This window comes from Pantherophis guttatus, chromosome 1 (assembly GCF_059756535.1).
Source record: "Pantherophis guttatus breed Tessera chromosome 1, ASM5975653v1, whole genome shotgun sequence".
Lineage (NCBI taxonomy): Eukaryota > Metazoa > Chordata > Lepidosauria > Squamata > Colubridae > Pantherophis > Pantherophis guttatus.
In genome coordinates this window covers 191,969,957-191,989,168 of record NC_142063.1, presented here as the reverse complement: position 1 = coordinate 191,989,168, position 19,212 = coordinate 191,969,957, and the positions used below count along the sequence as shown (strand labels likewise).

General features: G+C 40.2%; 1 protein-coding gene across 4 annotated transcripts in view; it reads right to left on the bottom strand.

Annotated features, from left to right (window-relative positions):
• Positions 1-5,519: 5,519 nt before the first annotated feature.
• Positions 5,520-19,212, bottom strand: part of EHBP1 (EH domain binding protein 1) — a 302,398-nt gene continuing 288,705 nt past the window's right edge. For all 4 annotated transcript variants that reach the window (XM_034432474.2, XM_034432477.2, XM_034432473.3 and 1 more), the window contains 3 exons: positions 15,820-15,893; positions 6,863-6,977; positions 5,520-6,550 (listed from right to left, as the gene is read on the bottom strand). In XM_034432474.2, coding sequence (XP_034288365.2) covers positions 6,460-6,550; positions 6,863-6,977; positions 15,820-15,893 — 280 coding nt within the window. In that variant the 3' untranslated portion in view covers positions 5,520-6,459. The remainder of the gene's footprint in view (positions 6,551-6,862; positions 6,978-15,819; positions 15,894-19,212) is intronic.

Here is a 19,212-nt window from a genome sequence, read left to right as displayed (position 1 = left end):
AGCGAACAAGAATTTAGCATTTTTCAACCTTAGTTATTGATCCTATATAGATATTTGCCATTGTCTAGATAACATTGCCTTCCTTGCTATATACCTGCAGTTAAAATAGTGTATGCCGGTATGTCTAACGGAATATGCGACTAGGTACCGTCCCTCTAAGAAGTTTGCTAAGGACCATTCTTGTGAATACTTATTTAATCAAGCACCATTTCAAAAATCTTCTCTAATATGAAATTTTATTGCACAGTAAGTTCCAACGAAATAAAGAAAACATTATTTTGCTGGTGAACATTACCCCAACATTCATGAAAGATATATACAGCAGTCCTATTCGTGTTCATAAAGAGGTCCCACTGACTTCAATAGGGTCTAATCCCGGGGAAAATAGGTAGAGGATTGTGATGGTTTCTTCTGCTCTATGTAGTCATAAATATTGTTTATACATTTATTCACCAGAGTTCAATTTATATACATATATACATATAGATACACACACACACACACACACACACACACACACTCAATATGTTGACATTTTGTATACTCTTTTTACAACATCTTCCACTGAAGAGTTTATTACTTCCCTACAGATACACACACACACAATTGCTCTCTCCTTTCTGTCTCTCTCAGACACTCACACATGTAGAACACACTCAGTGCATGCCATATTGAGGGTATCAGACTCATAAATATTAATAAACACTAATCCTTTACAGATAATTCTTTTTTTTACATATAAAGTTTTAACAGAAAAGGAAAACTTCTTAACGCATAAAGAGCAAAATGAAAATCACCATCGCGATTTTTCTGAATCAACTGGTTGCTAACCGAGCTAACCGAATGAATAAAAGGACTTCGGGAAGGGACTTAGTGGCCGCACCATCAAAGTGGAATTCTCTTTTTTTTCCTGGAGAGACACTTTCCTTTGGAGCCCCAATGAAATACGGTAACAGCGTAGGAGGGAAGCACACTGTTTCTTTAACTGCTTCTCAAAGGATCCGGGAGATCTTCTTAGGACCTTTAATAAGGCTTTGGTGAGGTTCTTTTGTTGATCTCTCAAAATCAACTCCTTCTAATTGAAGTTGGAACTGAAAGCGAGCTAATGTTCAAAGGGAGCGACCGCCAGCTCGGCCAAATTACATTTTTTTCGTTGAGGGGACATTTAATCAAACGGAGGGGGGAGAGAGAAGGAGAGGGAGAAGAGGAGAAAAGAGGTTTACAAGATCCTTCTATTGCCCACAAAAGTCAGCGACACGGGCACTTCTCCGCGGAACAAAGCCGCCGCAGCCCATTCACAAAAAGAGAGAAAGACAAGAGACAGAGAGAAAGATGGGGCAGCAAAGGGGGTCTCTCTGGGGCCACTACCTTGCAAAGTCTAAGCAGAGCTAAGTGCCCTTAGGCGCTTGAGACATTGTCCATTTCGGAGACCATTCTTCGCGGGCGGGGGTGGGGTGGGGGAATGGACCCGAGTTTGAGAAGGAAGGCCTTTTCTTCTGCAGCCCTATCCTCAGAACAGAATAGCACCCCCATCCCCACCCCGCACCGCTATACTCCCATTTAAGATTAGAGGTCTGGATTAGGTCATCTTCCACGGCAACACTTTATAGCTACCTATCCGTCGCTGGCATAACCCCTTTCTCTCTTGTGGAGGGGAAACAGGGGATGGAGAGGAAAGGCGAATGGCACAGGGGAGCGTTACTCGGGCCTTCGGAAATGAGCCTGGCAGCCGCTGGAAGTCTGAGACTTCCAACGAGACGACCAAGTCGAGGGAAAAGCTCAGAGTATCAAGTAGCACTAAAGCCCTAAGATTTACTCATTCTCTCTCTCTCTCCCTCTTTCTATGTGTGTGTGTGTTTTTTCTCCCCCTGTAATAAGAGTATTTGTCTAATCCCAAATTGCGGGCGAATTTCCTTAATGCTCAGCCCATAAAACCCCTGGATTAAGTGCAGCAGAGGGGGGCACGAGCAAGCAGAGCCAGAAAGGAGGCGAGAAGCCAGAGAGCAAGCACAAGAAAAGTTGAGCCTGTGCGGGAAGGCGACGAGGACGTGTGTCTCCCTGCCCAAGTGGCAGCCCCTGGAAGAGGAAGCCCATCCCGAGAGGGCATTGGCCTCCCGCCTCTTAACCTGGCCCGGGTTCCCAGCAAGCCGGGCCTAAACGGGCAGCTTCCCCGCTTCTCGAAGGATCCCTTTGGGAAGGGCATCTCCAGAAAAGACCGCCCGCAGTTTGGAATCAACGGGCTCCCACTCCTGGCCCTGGCCGCCCTCGGGGCTTCTGGCTAGGCAGGCCCGGGGAAGGGAAGGAAGGTAAGCCACAGCAGGGCAGGCAGCCCTTCTTTTTCTCTAGGCGCTGCTGATGGGCCGAGGAGGGAAGGGTGGTGGAAGGAGAAAGCAAGTGGCCTGTGCGAGAGTAGGAGGTGGTCGGGCCAACGGGGGAAAAACTGCCTCGGGCTCCAAATGGCCAGGAACCGAAGCTGGCCGGCTCCCTCTCCCTCCCTCCGCCATCGCCATCGCCTCCCAGATTAGCCCGCTTTGACTGTGGCCGTCCCCCAAACTCCGTCCCTTTGCCTCGCCCGCTGGTTGCGTCTGTCTTTGTGTCGTTAGAAGCGCCTGGGTGCAGCTGCAGTGCCTGGAAGGAGGCCGTGTGTGTGTGTGTGTGGGGACACCTAAGGCGTCCCCTCCCAGCAAAGTTTTTTTCCCCCGAAACAAAGAAGTTTTTTCCCTCGGTAATTACTGGGAGGGGGGGGGGAGAGGATTACAAAGGGAAATAATCCCCTTCAAAGCTGGACGAGGAGCTTCGCGAGACAGATCCCCTTCTATTTTGGGGCAGGGGAGGGCTGTTACTGGTGGAGTCGTTTGAATCCGTAGTAGGAAGGCCAAGAAACACAAACCACCCACCCCATTTTCTGTCCAATTTAATAGCCCGATTCCCCGCGCAGTTCGACTAAAATCTACGGCGTTCACTTTTTCGGGCAAGGCTACTGGAAACTCCGTAACAGATGCCCGCTCATTGAATCAAGGGAAGCCGGATCCCTTCAGGGACCAGAAGCGGCGGCCACTGAAGTTACCGGATAATAAATGTCTATGGAGCTTCTCAGTCCTCCAGGTCATGGTTGTCCCAGAAGGTGCTTTTTTCAAGAGGCAACTGGACTTCCTTTGTTTTTCTTAGAGAGACGTTTGGCCTCTCAGCTGAAGAAGCTTCTAGGATGAGAAGCGAAACGTCTTCAAAGAAAAACAAAGGAAGTCCAGTTGCCTCTTGAAAAACTCCCCTTCTGGAACCGGACAGTAAAGTTGCAGCAGAATGCCAGGACCTCTTAAAAGCGCACCAAGGCAATTCCTTCCGACGGCTTCCCCATTCCCGTGGGGGTTATTTTCGAAGACGGCCGGCCTTTGCCTTGACCCAAGCTCCCTTTTGTTTCGAAAGTCTGCCAGCGCAACCACTGTGTTGGCCCCAGGCGAGAAAACTGCCCTGGTCCTCCCAGCCCCATCGGCCGAGGCCGGGAGGAAAGGCTCAGTAAAACAACGACGCCCGTCTCTGCTCACTCCGCCCTTTCTCTCCCCTTGAGGGAAGAAGCTTTCTCTCCCGGGGAGACTGGGGGGGGGGCGGGCGGGAGAGAGGGCGAGAGAGCGCCGGCCCCCCTCTCCCAAACAGAACTCCAGCCAATGGCGCAGCCGGGCGAGCCGCCCTGGCCGGTGCCACCTTTGGGCAGCGAGTCCAAGCGTGGCAGCGCCTCAGCCCGACCGGCCGTTCGCGACCAATTTACTCCAGAGTGGGGTCGCCTCTCCTCCCCCCCTCCCGCCCCCCTCAGCGGGAAGGCGGCGGCAACCCGTCCCTTCAAGCTGCCCATTTTCCCAGTCGCCGAGAGGCGTGCGAGCCCCGCTAGTGCCGGGGGTGGGGAGAGAGTTTTCCGCGGGAATTGCGGGGCGCTGGAGGTGAGGCGAAGAAGCTCGCCTAGCCGTCTGGAAGCTCCGGGCCTGGCCTGCCGTCGGCTTTCGCTGGGGGCCCGGAGCCGCGCGGAGCTCCCCCTGGCTGAAGCGCCGGGCGGGAGAGGCAGCGGAGGGGGAGGGAGACGCCACGCTAAACAGCAAATTAATAAATTCTAATCTGGCTCTCAGGAACCGGCAAAGCGAATTAAGCGAGCTTCTCATAACAAAGAGTAACGCGGTCCGCCGCTTGCCCGTCTCTCTCTTCCTCCTCGGCCCAAATTAAACGCCGCTTTTAAAGGCAGACCGAGGCGGTGGAATTTGTCGCCTTTGTGGGGGGGGGCAGGCAACGGGGGCGGGGGGTGTCGAGAGAAATACGGGAGGAGGAGGTCGCGTACGGCGTGGGGGAGACTTAAGAAAGGGGGAGGAGAAAAAGAAGAGAGGGAGGGTAGAAGGGAGAAGAGAGAGAGAGAGAGATTCTGTCCTGAATTTCATCCAGTCATCGACGAAGATAAGAGGTTTAATTCATTTAGCATATGAACGCCCGGCAGAAAGCGATTCTCATTATGAATACATCCAAAGGCACAAGGCGCAGTTCCCTCGTATTTACACTGGCGCTTGTTATCATTTTAACCGGATTATTCACGATGTGGATTCTGTAACATATCGGGGATTCTCCTTGCAACGCTTTTTGTTCCCCCCTCCCTTCCCATATAAACCCCTGATCTGGATTGTGAATCTCTCTCTGTCTCTCTCTCTTTCTGCATTCCCCCCTCCCCCCAAGTTTTCTGGTGAGTTTTACATCCACTCAACCAGCAAAGTGATCTGAGCTGTGTCCAGACAGGAGTAAAACAAGATCCACATTTGTTTCTGCTCCAAACTTTTCCCACTGCAAATAACCCTTTAATTTAAATCTTGTCAGAATAAAACTCATCTGATCCGATTTCTGGTTAAATCAATTCAACTCACATTCAGAAGAATGAATTACTTGTCTTGGCACTGCTTTTAAATATCCTTCAGACTTGTTGAACAGGGCAGAGTATATCAATGCCAGATCCTCTGCTACAGGTTTAATTGTAAAAATAAGAAGTCGCTTAGGCTGAAATCCTATACAGATTTATCTGGAAGAAAGCCCTGTGCTCAATACAGCTTATTTGTTGATAGAGATATGTGGAATATGCTGATTTTTTTTTTAAAAAAAACGAACTTTGGATACACATATAGCACATCAGCAATTTCTAAGCAGTTTGCTTCACAGAATTCAGCTGTATTTATTTTCAACGAATAAAAGCAAATTATTGTAGCTGAACAAATTAACAAATTATTGTAATTTACATAAACTTACAGGGACCGATGAGTGCCCAATCTTTGTGTAACACATTTGTAAAATAATTCTAAATATTAAACAATAAATAAGTCACATGTAATGACTACAAACAAAAAAAGAGATTAATGCTCTCCCAATTAGTTCCAATTTCTCAAACTGGAAAAGATGGGGGGAAGTGTTTTTTGTGTTTTGGGCTGACAATTACGGCACCATAAGGTTCTAGAGAAATACCTGGATTTGAAATGTATAAAAAAGCAGCCCAGCCCAGCTATGGTAAGAAAGATCCAGCTTTTATTGAAAATTTATACATAACTTGGTATTGTAATAAATAAACATAACCATTTCCACAAAAATGAGCATGATGCTAGAGAAGGATATATTTACTTGCAAGATTTTGCAAACAATGGCAAGACAGACCCCTGATGGATACAGAATAAATATTAACAGCACTGTAGAACCAGAGTGCAGAGGTCCAGCACAAGATCAAGAAAAGGGAACTAAACTAATGGGTAAATAAATAATTAATAAAAATGGGGTAGCCTCAAAAGAAGAATTTTCTGTAAACTGATCATACTTCAGTTAGCCTTATTTTTACAATCACTTTTTTTTAAGTTGCAAGACTCTTGAAAGATTGGTTAAAAAGAACTGCTCTCTGAGCACATAAGAAAGCCTTAAATTTCATAACTGTACTTACAATGAAAGTGTAAAACTGCAGCTGAAAAACGCATGTAAATATAGCACATTGAAAGAAATGGTATAAGTATGATCTAACAATAAAATGGTTGATAGCATATTTAATATTACATATGGCAGAACTAGAGGAAACAATTGAGCATATGTTTCCTTCTTTCTCTGCTATGTGACTACATAGAACAATGTATTTGCAAGTTTTTTTAACTAAAAACATAATGCTAAGGTTTTCTCCCTTCTTACACAACTAGATGGCTTCTTAAACATTTGGGAGCAAACTTATTTAAGATAATTAAACCCATTAAAAAATCCTGGTGGAAAGCTAATTCTGAAACCCTGTTGCTTGAATGAAAAGGGGGAAGAGAATCAGAAATCAATTTAAGATAAACCTGATCTGGCCAAATGGAAAAGTCTGTCTTTTTGTGATTTAGTTTTTCTAGTCTTGTTGTTGGCATATATCCAAAATGTAAGAAGGCTGAAGTTACAAAAAGTGACAGTATCTTGGACCATGAAAGCTAGTCATTGAAGGATACATTTCTCTTCTTTCTTGGCCATTTTTCCTTTGTTTTGTTCAAGTGTCCTTTCCAAATGTTCATCTTCTTCTTCAGCCCTATAAAAATCAAATACAATTGTCAGTAGTTTTCCTAACAAAATTCTGCTTTACATTTCAATGTAGGAGTCATGCACAGATAAGGAGTTTAGGGAGCAGCCACTTCAGGGACCAGGTTACACCATCTGTTTCCATAGGTAAGAAGTAGTAGCAGATCACTTTACCAAAATGCAGGACCTAAGGAGATTTAATTGCTTCAATACCGGATGACTGACCTTCTCCTGAAGGTTTTTTTCTTGAACATAAAACCTAAATACAGTGCAAGGAAAACTTGATTTTATTCCTGGAGTTCATCAAAAATATAAAACGTACTGTTTTTCTTGGGCATCTAAATCTCTGACCAGTGCATCACGTTTATTAACAAGAATAACAAGTTCATCTAGCAAAAGTTGCTCCCGCCTCTTCTGAGCTTCAGTCTTTTGCCAGTCTGAAAAGAGAAGAAATTCAGAAATGTGTTCTTTGAGAGCTTAATATACATATGATCTAAACAAATCAGTGTCACTGCTCTGGTTTCTATAATAGAGCCACGTTCTTTGTAGAGACCCATAAGGGGTTATTTCATTTTCCTATGGATCTATGTAACTACAAGAAATCTAATTTGACTTTTGCAGATACTGTTTGATAAAATCAAATTCAATATTTTTTCAGCATTATTAAAAAAAACTATGGAATTTTTTGAGTAATACTAGTCAATAACATAAACATGTATGAAATAAGTTGGGGGGTTTGTGGTTTGGGGGGTTGTGGTTTTCCTATATTCATGTATTTGGGAAAAAATGTTTTACTCAACAAATCATATTTAAGAGAAGATACGCAAAAGATTGCATTATTATTAATGTTTATGATCTCATTTTTATTACAGATATTCCTAAATAACTTCTACCCCCTTGCAGTATATTACAGAGATTCTGTTTCTGAACCAGAAAAAGATACAGATTGAAAACTGCAAAACAACATACAATAAAACTTTACCACAATGCAATTTCCTTTCTGTTACAAATTGATTATAATTTTCCTTTTTTCCCTTTTGCTATATCTTAGCAGTTGAAAATACCTCAGACTGGGCACTGGGCACCTCAGAATAACTTTAAAACGAGAATCAACAATTAAGTTGATCAACAATTAGTTGATTCTCCAATGAAATCAAAGTACATCTACTAAATAATATTACTCAATTTTTCCCCATAACAATACAGATTATTTGATAGGGTTTTTTTTTTAAATAAACTGAATCTTAAATTCACATAATTTCCAGATTTGTTAATAGCCGTAAGAAGACAACTTGTATATGTAAGAATTTATATCTTTTTCTTCCATTGTTCAGGTTTGCTTTATTTTTTAATTTCAAGAGGTCATAGAAGGAATGAGATCCTATCATATTTAGTCAGGTCTCTTTGCTGATGTCTCTTCTTATAAGACAAACAGTATCAATGTTTCATTAAAAAGGGCAGTTTTAACACTGGAGCACACCAAACAAACTGCTCTAGAGGCCAGACAGAAAGGGCCTGTACCTGTCACTCAACTACCACCCTGTCCCGCCTCCCTCATTAGGAAGGTAAACAATGAAGAGAAGGAGATGATGAGAGAGATAGAGGAACAAATGAGAAGCAGGAGGAAACAGGACACCCACCTTTTTTAAAATCAACAATAACAACAACACAGAAAACCCTCCACAGCTACTGACTCATGTGGTGTCCTCTATCAACTTTCCCCAAAAAGCAGAGGAAAGGCACTAGAAGTCTTTTGGATTTCTCTCTTCCCTGTCCATTGCCCTGAGCAATCATGTTAAGCCTCACATGGCTGGTGCTTATTCAGATAAATCTAACAATGCACCGCAATGGTTACCATGTGAATCTTCACAAACCACACAAGAATGTGTTGGTTCAAATCCCCCTGACCCCCCCTGCAAAGCAAAATTTATTCAAGGCAGAAAACTGTTCAGAAGCTTTATGAAAGCAAGTGGTGCCAGAGTGAATTTGGTTTTGTATTTACAAATTAAAAATTAGATGCAGATTCATCCAATAAAGCTTAGAATGGCAATAAAAACCCAGGAATGTGTGGACCAGTCTTTAAATTGCTTTCCCAATATGCATAATTAGTATATGCATACTAATAGACATAAGGAGAATGCATGGTCATGCAGAGAAGCAGACAATAACTATTTTATTTAGATATCTCACTGAGAAGAAGGGGAACCAACACAATTTTACCCATTAAAAATTACAAATTTTCCTATTATTCAGCAATAGCCAGTACCTGCATTTTAATTTAAGAAAAACATGTTTCTAACCTATAAAGGTTTGGAATAGCGTTTCAGGGATCAGGCTAGTAATTGGGAGACTGTGAGTTCTAGTCCCACCTTAGGCACAAAGTCAGCTGGGTGACCTTGGGCCAGTTGCTCTCTCTCAGCCCTTGGAGAAAGCAATAGCAAACCATTTCTGAAAAATTGCTAAGACAATTGAAGGGACTTGTCCAAGTAATCTTTGAGAACTGGACACCATTGAATGGAAGAAAAATAACCTCCATACATAATACATTTCAATTCCTACATTCGAAACTGGAAAGTAAAGCTGGAACAACTATCTCTAGACTGAAAGAATATCCAAACTCTTTTATTGTTCAAAAAATGTTATTTGAAATGAAACCACAGATTTCCGGAATTCGTTTTCTATGTAAAACCAATTTAAGCAAAGCTTTCTTTATTGGATAAGTACCACAGTTGCATTAAGATACTAAATATAATTTTATTTACATTCAGAAGTAAACAGTGTGAAATATTCTGATCAAAGTAAATAATAAGACATAATAATTCTGCTGATCACACTGTGGGATAATAATTAGATATCCAAAATTATACGTCCTGCAGTCTTAGATGAAAACATTTTTGAACAGCCTGCTTAAGCAATCACCTGAACCTTCTTTGTACATACCTCAGTTACTCCTCATTGCAATTATATAGAAAAAAGTTCTACTAGTTTCAGGTGAACTCACTTCAGGTACAGGTATTCCCCCCCCTTTCTCTCTCTTCTGACAACAGCAAATTTGGCACTATTGGCCAAGATACATTCTTAAAAATATATACAAAAATATGTTGCTTCAAAACAGCAGCTAAATTCCCTCCCATGTCACAAAGAAAACTGCCTTTGAAATTAAAGATAATTGGTTATATCTTATAAATGTAAGTTGTTTAAAGGGGGTAAAAAGCCAAAATGTTTGTTAGGATTAACACTGCAATTCTATACATGTGGAATCTTATGTCCCAAATAAATCCAATCAGATTTACTCCCAAGTAAATGGGTGAAGGGCTGCAACCCAAACAATTTGTGTTTCTTTAACCTTTTGGGTTCTGAGTATCATTATTTTTATTCCTGATATGGCTATAGCCCTTTGAGTGTGCTCTCCTCTCCTTCTCCCTCCCTCCCTCTCCCTCCCTCCCTCCCTCTCTCTCTCACACACACAATTATTTATCATTGTCTGTCTGTCTATCATCCATCCATCCATCCATCCATCCATCCATCCATCCATCCACCCACCCACCCACCCACCTACCTACCTACTAGGGAAAGGGCCATCTCCCTCACAGGATTGACTGCAGTATTAACAAGAATTACAAACCTTTCATTCTATTCCTTTGTACTATAAATGGTTGCCTATCTAGACTCATCAACCAATTTTTAAGGAACTTTATTGTTTAATATACATTCATGACAATTACAGCATAGAGATGCATTTGTTTTACTGATGTTTATATCTTTGTATTTTTATAAAAAGACCATGATAAGCATTCTGGAAAAAAAACCCATCAGAATGAAAATGATTTATGTTTTACAATTAAAAAATAAAAAACAAAACTTTCAAGGTTGTCACTATAAAATAAGACAGTTTTGATGAAAATTAACATGAGTTTGTAAGGAGCATATTGAGTGACTGTAATTAAAGTCTTAGCTTTAATACCAGTCAACTCACAATCCTGAAAGAGTTTCCATCATCATCCTCATCATCATCCTCATCCTCATCCTCATCATCCATTTGGTAGCATTCTACTGCTGAAGCTAATCTATGGAGTACTGTGGCCAGAACTATGTAACAAAACTTAAATAGATTTACAAATGGGGTTTTAGAGGATAAGCTCCTCCACAGGATTACCTATTGATTTTAAATATAAAAAGCTTATCATATAAATCATAACTACAAAAATAGTGAACCTATGCACAAATCCTTTAAGAAGTGCACACATTTCAAACTTGAAGCCAAGAATAAATGTAGAACATTCTAAAGAAGATCCATTTCTTGGATGGAAAACTATGCCTCCACCTCTCCCCTAGGGTGTGCAAAACAGAAACATAATCTTTTTCAAGAAGGCATTAAATTTGAACCAAAAGGACCATGCATGCATGAAGATTCTCAATCCTCAGGTACTGTCAATGAGACAATTTGATTCTGCAGTAATTATGGACCTCCTTCATGTTTCATGAAAGCACATATGAACAACCTGGCAACTCATTTGGAGATCCAGCCCTTCTTACTCATGTAGTGTAATTTTAATCTGTTCCAAAAGGTAAGATTTCTACAAAGCTATTACATTACTAGTAAGACTACAAGTTAAAAGGTCAGGTTGTGGATCCCTTTCTTAAAGGTGAAGTGCGTAGGAACTAAGTGCAACTCTGAAAAGCGTCTGCTCCACAGCTTGATAATGAGAGCTTTGGAGCAATACACAACTTGAAAGCAAATCTGACAAAATCTTTTATAAAGTTAAATGTCTCAGGATGGGAATGAGCAGCATCTGCATTTAAGTACATAACTGCAAATAGGTAGATTATATGTTGTTCTATAGATACATATTAAACTATTTATATCCCTGTTATTTGTACAATTCTAAATATGTTGCGATTAAACTCCTCAGCAATTTCATGTTAAATAGGACAATGCTGAACTCTGTGAAACTGCATATTCAAACAATGGGACGTCAAACAGCATCTCCTAGTATCACCTCCTGAAATTTGCTCTCCAGCTGGGAAATACTGAAACCACTGCAGAACAGGTTGCAAATATGCAAGCATGGCTATACACACAAGGCCAACACTTTTGATGGAAATAAGGTTATAGGATTATTTAAATTTTCTATTTACAAAGCATCATAATCTACACTTTTGCTTGTTTGAAGGCTTGGATCCATACATAATAGAGCTTTACAAATCATGGCTGCAGGGTGTGCAGCCCAAAATTTTGGTTTTGCCTCCAGAGCCTCCTGAAAAGCTGTTGACAAACTTTGTTAACCCATCCCCACGCTATCACCCTGCAGTGGCACAAAATAGTATATAACTCATGCTGGTCATACCATAAGGTTTTGTGCAGTTTTCTCTGTTGACTGGAATAGATCAGGAACTGGCTACTGTTCTACTCAGCTGGAAGTTAAGTACCATGCATATACAACTAATTTCCTTATCACACAAAGAAAGAAACAAAGCAAACAACATTTTTCTCTTGCTCAGCTATTGCATTTTTAGCTGCCTTGTCCATTGCATGTGGACAATGGTGACTTTATTTCTATTAGCCTTTACTTTTTTTTTTTTTTTTGAAGAGAAGGTTCGCTGAAGTGGTGCTTCGATGTTGCTGTCTTGATTTACCGCTTTCTTGGCCAAGCAAGTCTACTTTTCATTTGTCTATTCACAATTGCTCATTTTTCCAGGAAGAAGAGAGTGAAAAAAATAAGAAATGGTAAGACAGACACTTGTGCAAGAAAAAAAGAGAAAGTGCTCTCGAATAATGGATGTGTTAATTAAAAAGTATCTTGGGTCAGTTGCTTAACAGATCAAGAACCATTTCCTGATGTTCATGATTGCCAGGAGACATTGGGAGATGGGCAGACATTGCTTCTGATTTGTTCCCCTGGTTCCCACTGATAGAAGATCCCTGGTTGCAGGAGAACTGCCTCCAGAGATTTGCCTGTACAACACTGTGAAAAACCAATAGAAGTTAATATTTTCACAATATGAAGGAGATACTGTGAGGATTCTTTAGGATGAGTTGATGACAATTGTATCTTGTGCAAGGAACAATCAACTCAGAAATTTTAAAACAATAGTGTAAGGGATTGCTATGTGTGGGTTGAGTGAACAACAAATTGTGCCATTTGAACACTGTCACAACGCATTATAATTGTGTTAACAGAGTATTGATAGGCTCCCCAGTATGTATATTCAGAATGAAATAGAGTGGGGTAACTTGAGGGCAAAATCCTCAAATGCTGGCCCAGAGTCTAGAAGATGTAAAGATGTTTGGATGGGAAGGAATCAACTTCAACTCAACCCTACCAAGGCAGTGTCATTCTGAATTTTTGGACCTCCTGGACCCAATGATATGTAATCTTTGATTCTTGCAAGGGTAGCACTGTCCTGGACAGAGCTGATGCCTAGATTTACAAACTCCTGCTAAAGGAGGCAGCCATGACTGAGGAACCTTTGTGGACCGACTATAGCCGTTCCTGGAGCAGGAAGCCTTGCTTACAGTCATTCATGCCCTGTCAGTTCTCTCTTGGATTACTCTAATATGCTGTACATGAAGCTGCCCTTGAAAACCACAAAAGAAACTACAACTGGTTCAGAACGTACCAATACTATACTACACTGCTGCTGCCTAAACTGCACTGGCTTCCAATTTCTTTTCAGAAGCAATTCAATGTGCTGGATATCACTTTAAAAGTTCTAAATGAGACAAGGCTGCTTGTAAGCTGCCTCCCCTGTATGTTCCAGCTTCCTTCCCTTAAATGTTGTCATCTAGTGGAACTTGGGGAAGAACGGGATCGGGATTCTAGATCGGGATTCCTGTGTACAGTCATTCATGCCCTCATCACCTCTCGCCTGGACTATGGCAGTGCTCTCTACATGGGGCTCCCCTTGAAGAGCACCCGGAGGCTCCAACTGGTCCAGAATGCGGCCGCGCGGGTAGATACAGGAGCTGCATGACGCTCCCACATAACACCTCTCCTGCGTGAGCTGCACTGACTCCCAGTGGTCTTTCGGGTGCGCTTCAAGGTGTTGGTTATCACCTTTAAAGCGCTCCATGGCATAGGACCTGGGTATCTTTGAGACCGCCTGCTGCTACCAATGGCCTCCCACCGACCTGTGTGCTCCCACAGAGAGGGCCTCCTCAGGGTGCCATCGGCCAAGCAATGTAGACTGGTGGCCCCTAGGGGGAGGGCCTTTTCTGTGGGGGCACCTGCCCTCTGGAATCAGCTGCCCCCAGAGATACGAAGAATCCAAAACCTCGGTGCCTTCCGCCGTGCTCTGAAGACCTTTCTTTTTCAGCAAACCGGGCTGGCTTAACACATTTTTAAATGTTTTTAATAGGTTTGTTATTGTTTTTTAATTATGGGGCCAAACACATATATATCTTTTAAACTGTATTTTAATGTTTGTATTTATGTTTTTACTTTGGCTGTGCAATGCCCTGAGTCCTTCGGGAGAAGGGCGGTATATAAATCTGATAAATAAATAAATAAATAAAATAAATAAGAACACCTTTCTCTGTACCTGTCCCTGCCTTGTGGAATAACCTTTCCACAGAGATCCAAGCAGGTCACCTAGGCTCCTTGTCTTCCAGAAGAAGAGTTGGTTGTTACCACAAGTGATAGAGTAGAATGAGGCTACAGCCATGTAAAATGTATGTATTAAAACAGTATCACTCATTTTGATTTAATTTTTGTTGATTTTTTATTCAGCTTGTTTGCTTTTTTGTTGTTTTTATTGCTTTATACATTGCCTTGGGTTACACTCACAATATGGGGGGGGGGCTATATGAGTCTTTTTTAAAAAAATAAATGTCTCACAAGTAGATTTTAGCTTGTTCAACAAGACTTCTTTCTCCCTGTGCCCACTCTCAGATCTGTTCTAGATTTAAATTCTTAATTTCCAGGACACAGTAAAGGTAATAGCCAGAAGTGTAATTTTTCTTGCTCCACTGCTTGAAACTGTTCTATTTGTAGATGAGATTAATTGCTAAATTTCTAAATAAAATTTAGTTGCTAGGAAATGATTGATAAATGCTATCCAATTTAAAAAGTCCATTGAAAGAGGAGACATGACAATTGCTGTGAAAATTATAATGGTGTGTGTAAGTATGAGAGACAGTATAAGGTTTCTGACTCAGTTTTATTCTTAAAGCATGCTTCATAATATTGTTAAAAAACCAACACATTGCTACTTCTTGCAATTACTTAAAACCTTAAAGCACAGTGGTCTATATAACAATACTTTCTAGATTACTGGGCTCAGAGTTTTCTTTTAGAATATATTTATAGCTGTCAGGTCCCTTTTTTGAAATGTGATGAACATGTTCTGGATGTAGATTTTATTCAGGATTTCTATTATTTTCAACTCTGGTTAAGAGAATACAAAGAGGTGGATTAAGAAAGCTACCTGGCACTTCATGGCTTTCCCCTCCAAACTCATGCTTTCAGCAAAGCCTCTAAACTAATTAGAATTGATTTATTATGGATCAGGTACCTTATCAGGTGAAGAACGAAATTACCATGGACAGTCAAAGGGTTAGGAGGTCAATACAGAATAGCAAAATCAATTTAAATTGATTAGACAAAAGGTCCATCTTACACATTTTACAGAGCCCAAAGGATTAACTTTTAAGTAAACATCTTTGAACTGTAAAGACAGAATTTGAGGCTGAAAGATACAAGTAATGACAGCTTTATTAAAAACAACAACAACTGGGATGTATTTAAATAACTAATAAAGTAAAGTTAGTTTAATCTATCTTGATGTTTATTTTTATTATAAATCATCCTCTGGATTACTGTACAGTAATTTAAAATATCAGGAAGAGCAGGTAATTGTACAATATATTCCTATGTCAATCTAGTCAGAAGTTTCCATTTAGATGAGGTGACTAGCCTTTTAGGAAGCTATAGAGAATGAAGAAAATACATCCAAAAGATGGTTCTTTTGCCCAATGAAGTATTAATTTAACAAAGCATATTTCTACTGAAGATAGATGAGGCCTACCTAAAATGTTTACCTTATAAAAATAATGAAATATACTTTTTCTTTATTTTGTACAGAACCAAAAATAGAGCTATGTATCAAAATAAATGCCATTCAAATTTTCATGAATTCTATTTCATTTTAATAAGATGTATTGAGAGTTCTACATTTTTCCGGGCTTCCTGTGTATATTGTCCGTCAGATTCAGGTTTTCAACAATGTCTAAAAAATTATTTTCCACAGAGAAAAATGTATCTTTTAAGCATTTCTTACCTTCAATAGCAAGCATGGCTCTTAGCTCCCTGTTCAGTAGTTCGTACCGCCTTTCTAAGTCATGTTCCTTTTCCCTAGGCAAATTGTAGAAGTTCATCAATATGTTAATTACTAAATCATTAAATGCTTAAAAGAACCTTTAATTTTGATTGATTTTTAGGACTCTAAACTGATTTTTTCTCTAGGATTAAGCTACTCTATACAAATGATATGTAAGAATAAAACCTTATTCAGATAGGATCAGTGTTTCCAAACACTACTTATATTAACTTGCAACATTCATTGGAAAGTACTGTCTACAGTACTTCAGCAACTTGAAAATGCTTCATTTACCATACATTTCTCCTCAATTTGTAAATATTTTAAAATTTTATTTTTTTAATATTTTGAGGCAAGCTTTGGCTTCCTAAGATTGTAGACCACAATCTTTCTTTTTTTAAAAAAAATTGATTTATATGCCGCCCTTCTCCGGAGACTCAGGGCGGCTTACAATATGCTCAGCAATAGCCTTCATCCTTTTGTATATTTATACAAAGTCATCTTATTGCCCCCACAACTGGGTCCTCAATTTACCTACCTTAGAAAGGATGGAAGGCTGAGTCAACCTTGAGCCTTGGCGAGATTCGAACCTGCAGTAATTGCAGGCAGCTGGTCTTAATAACCAGCTTAATAACAGGGTGCCTTAGACCACTGTACTACCAAGGCTCTTTGCTCCAGAAGGCCCTCTGTCCAAGTAGCAGGTAACTTTGAGCCAGTGCTTTGCACTTCACTGCTCTCAGCTAAATGTCTTTAACAAAATGTTAAAAGGTAGAAAAAGAATTTGTTTGCATTTGGGACTTTAGGAGAGAGAATTGGTCAATAAATCTGCATGGAGTTTAAGGATCAGTCTGCTGCCTGTGTGTGTTTTTGAGAAGGACACTTCTTTTGAGGGCTACAAAATGCATAGTATTAAATATATAGCATGCAGTTATTTTTCTGGTTTTCATTGATTCTGGGTAAGAATATGTCCATTCATAAACATCATGCATGGAAGAAGGAGGTCAGCTGACTTCAGATTGCTTTATTTCACCAATTCTACCCTAGTTAAGAAAATATCATTAAATCAGTCTTTTTAAATCCTTCCATTTAAAACTAACCACCAAACCAAGAGGACTGAAGAAAGGATCAAATCAATCCATTATAATTATAAATAAAATTAGGTAATAAGTAGATGGAGGGAACAAGTATGGCTCCAATGAGAGGTCAGCCTAAATAATCCTGGCTTAAATGCAACTTGTTTCTCTAAGAGCTCTGTGCGTGGTTGGTGCAAGCTTTTGTTGGAGTAGAGTACATCAAGATAGCAGAGAACCCTGACTACTAAGCAGCCAAAGATTGCTACTACAACTCTTGTGATCTGGGTATCAGAGGTGGAAATTTTGGAGTTTGCAGAGTTCAGCATCCATTATTTTTTAAGAAAAATACTTTTGGAAGACTAGCAAGTAATACACTGAAGAGGACAGAACAGTTGTACAGTAGTGGCTAGGGCTACCATCAAGACTAAAAGCAATTGTTGCTTTATGGAAAGACATTCATTTTTGTATGTCTTGCACGGAAAAAATAGTGGAATGTGTATCCTCAAAATCATCCTGCCAGAGTTGAGTGATTTTCTGAAAGGGTCTTGTGTATTTTCAAATAAGGCTTGCCCTTCATTTCCCCCCCATTTTTATCATTCATCTGACAAAATAGTTTCACCTTCATTTCCTTTAATAAATAGCTTCACCTGTAGTCCTGTAAAATGATCTTCCACTCTCTGCTCTTGGCTTAATGCTTTTGTTTAAGAAGTATCAGATGACAGTGGCGTTTGATGCTTGGAAACCATTCAGTTTGGAAGACGGGTCAAGATTTATAAACCACGGGACTTCCTGTTTGCTGCTGGCCGCCGCCAGACGTTCCTTTGGGATCGTCAGCTTCCACTGCCTGTTAGAGCCGCCTTCACAACGGAACGGCGGCTCGAAAAAACTCCGTTCCCATGAGGAAACGGAGATAGAGCCGGCAGGGGTGGGTAGAACTCTCTGCAGAGTCCCAAAAGTTTTTTTTTACTTTTGGGATGGAGCGGATGAGATGCCCCGTATCCCCAGCCGTTGCTCCGGGCTTTGGGAGACCTCTGCTAATGCAGAGCCAGGCGTCAAAAGCAAGCCTGCGAATTTGACAGATTACTCAAAGAAAATGTGAGCTGGACCTGTAATACTGAAGCGCAAGTATTTTACTTATCTTTTAAAAATTATTTAAGAGAATAGAGGAAGAGAAAGAGGAAAAAAGTTTTTTTTTTAAAATGGCGTCTGCCGTGGCTGGAGAAGAGTTTGAGAGGGAAAGTTCTTCCGTTTTTTATTATTACAATGTAGCGGAATAAATACCACTGGCTACATTTGTAGACAAAACTCCGCTCCTGTTTTTGTTTTTCTCTTTTTCCCCTGGAGGCCTGAGTGTTGCTGGCTGGAAGTCTTTTGTCTTGTTTTTTTTTTTTTTTTTTTCTTCTAACAAAGCCTGTTTAGGCGGAAACATGGCACTGAGGCTTGTGAAGTCAGACAAACAAATAGGTGGGGGGGATTCCCCCACTAAGAATTTAAAGGAACAAGTTTTAACTCTTCAGTCCCAGAAACCTGATTTTAATATAATAGAATTTCTCTTAGAGGAGATTGAAAGAAGGGATGAGATTGTGAATCAGCAACTTGAAAAATTTAAGCAGGAAACTAAGGAATTGGTGAAATCCAAGTTTGACTTTTTGCAGCAAAAAATTTTAAAAATGTCAGAATTCATGATTCGGTTGGAGACAAATACTAATTTACTAGAGTCAAAAATGGATGAAATTCAAGATAAATTGGACAATAGAATTCAAAAAATTGAAAATGATTTGTTAAATATTCAGGATTATAGTTCAGAAGAAAAATTTAAAATGGATGCTGACCAAAAGTCTGGTAATGTAGAAAATCTGCAACAGAGGATTGAAAAAGAGGTTCTAAAGATACAATATAATTTCACAGAATATGCAATAAGACTTAGAGGTTTGCAGGAAAATAACAGAGATGATTTAAGGAAAATATCTTCTGAATTTCTAGCTGGGATTTTAAAGATTCAACCTGAGGATGTGTTTTGTAGGATTGACAGAGCTTATCGAATAAACTCCTGGACTGCCAAGCAAAGGCAATTGCCTAGAGATGTGGTAATCTATTTTTCAGATAAAGAAATTAGGAATAAAATTGTGCAAAATTCCTTCAATTCTAATTTGCAATTGTATGGAAGAAAGATTTGGATTTACAAGGAACTCCCACCTAAGATATTAATGGAAAGGAAGAAATTTGGCTTTTTGGTGTCTGAGTTAAAAAGGAGAAATATTCAATTCCGGTGGGACGTCCC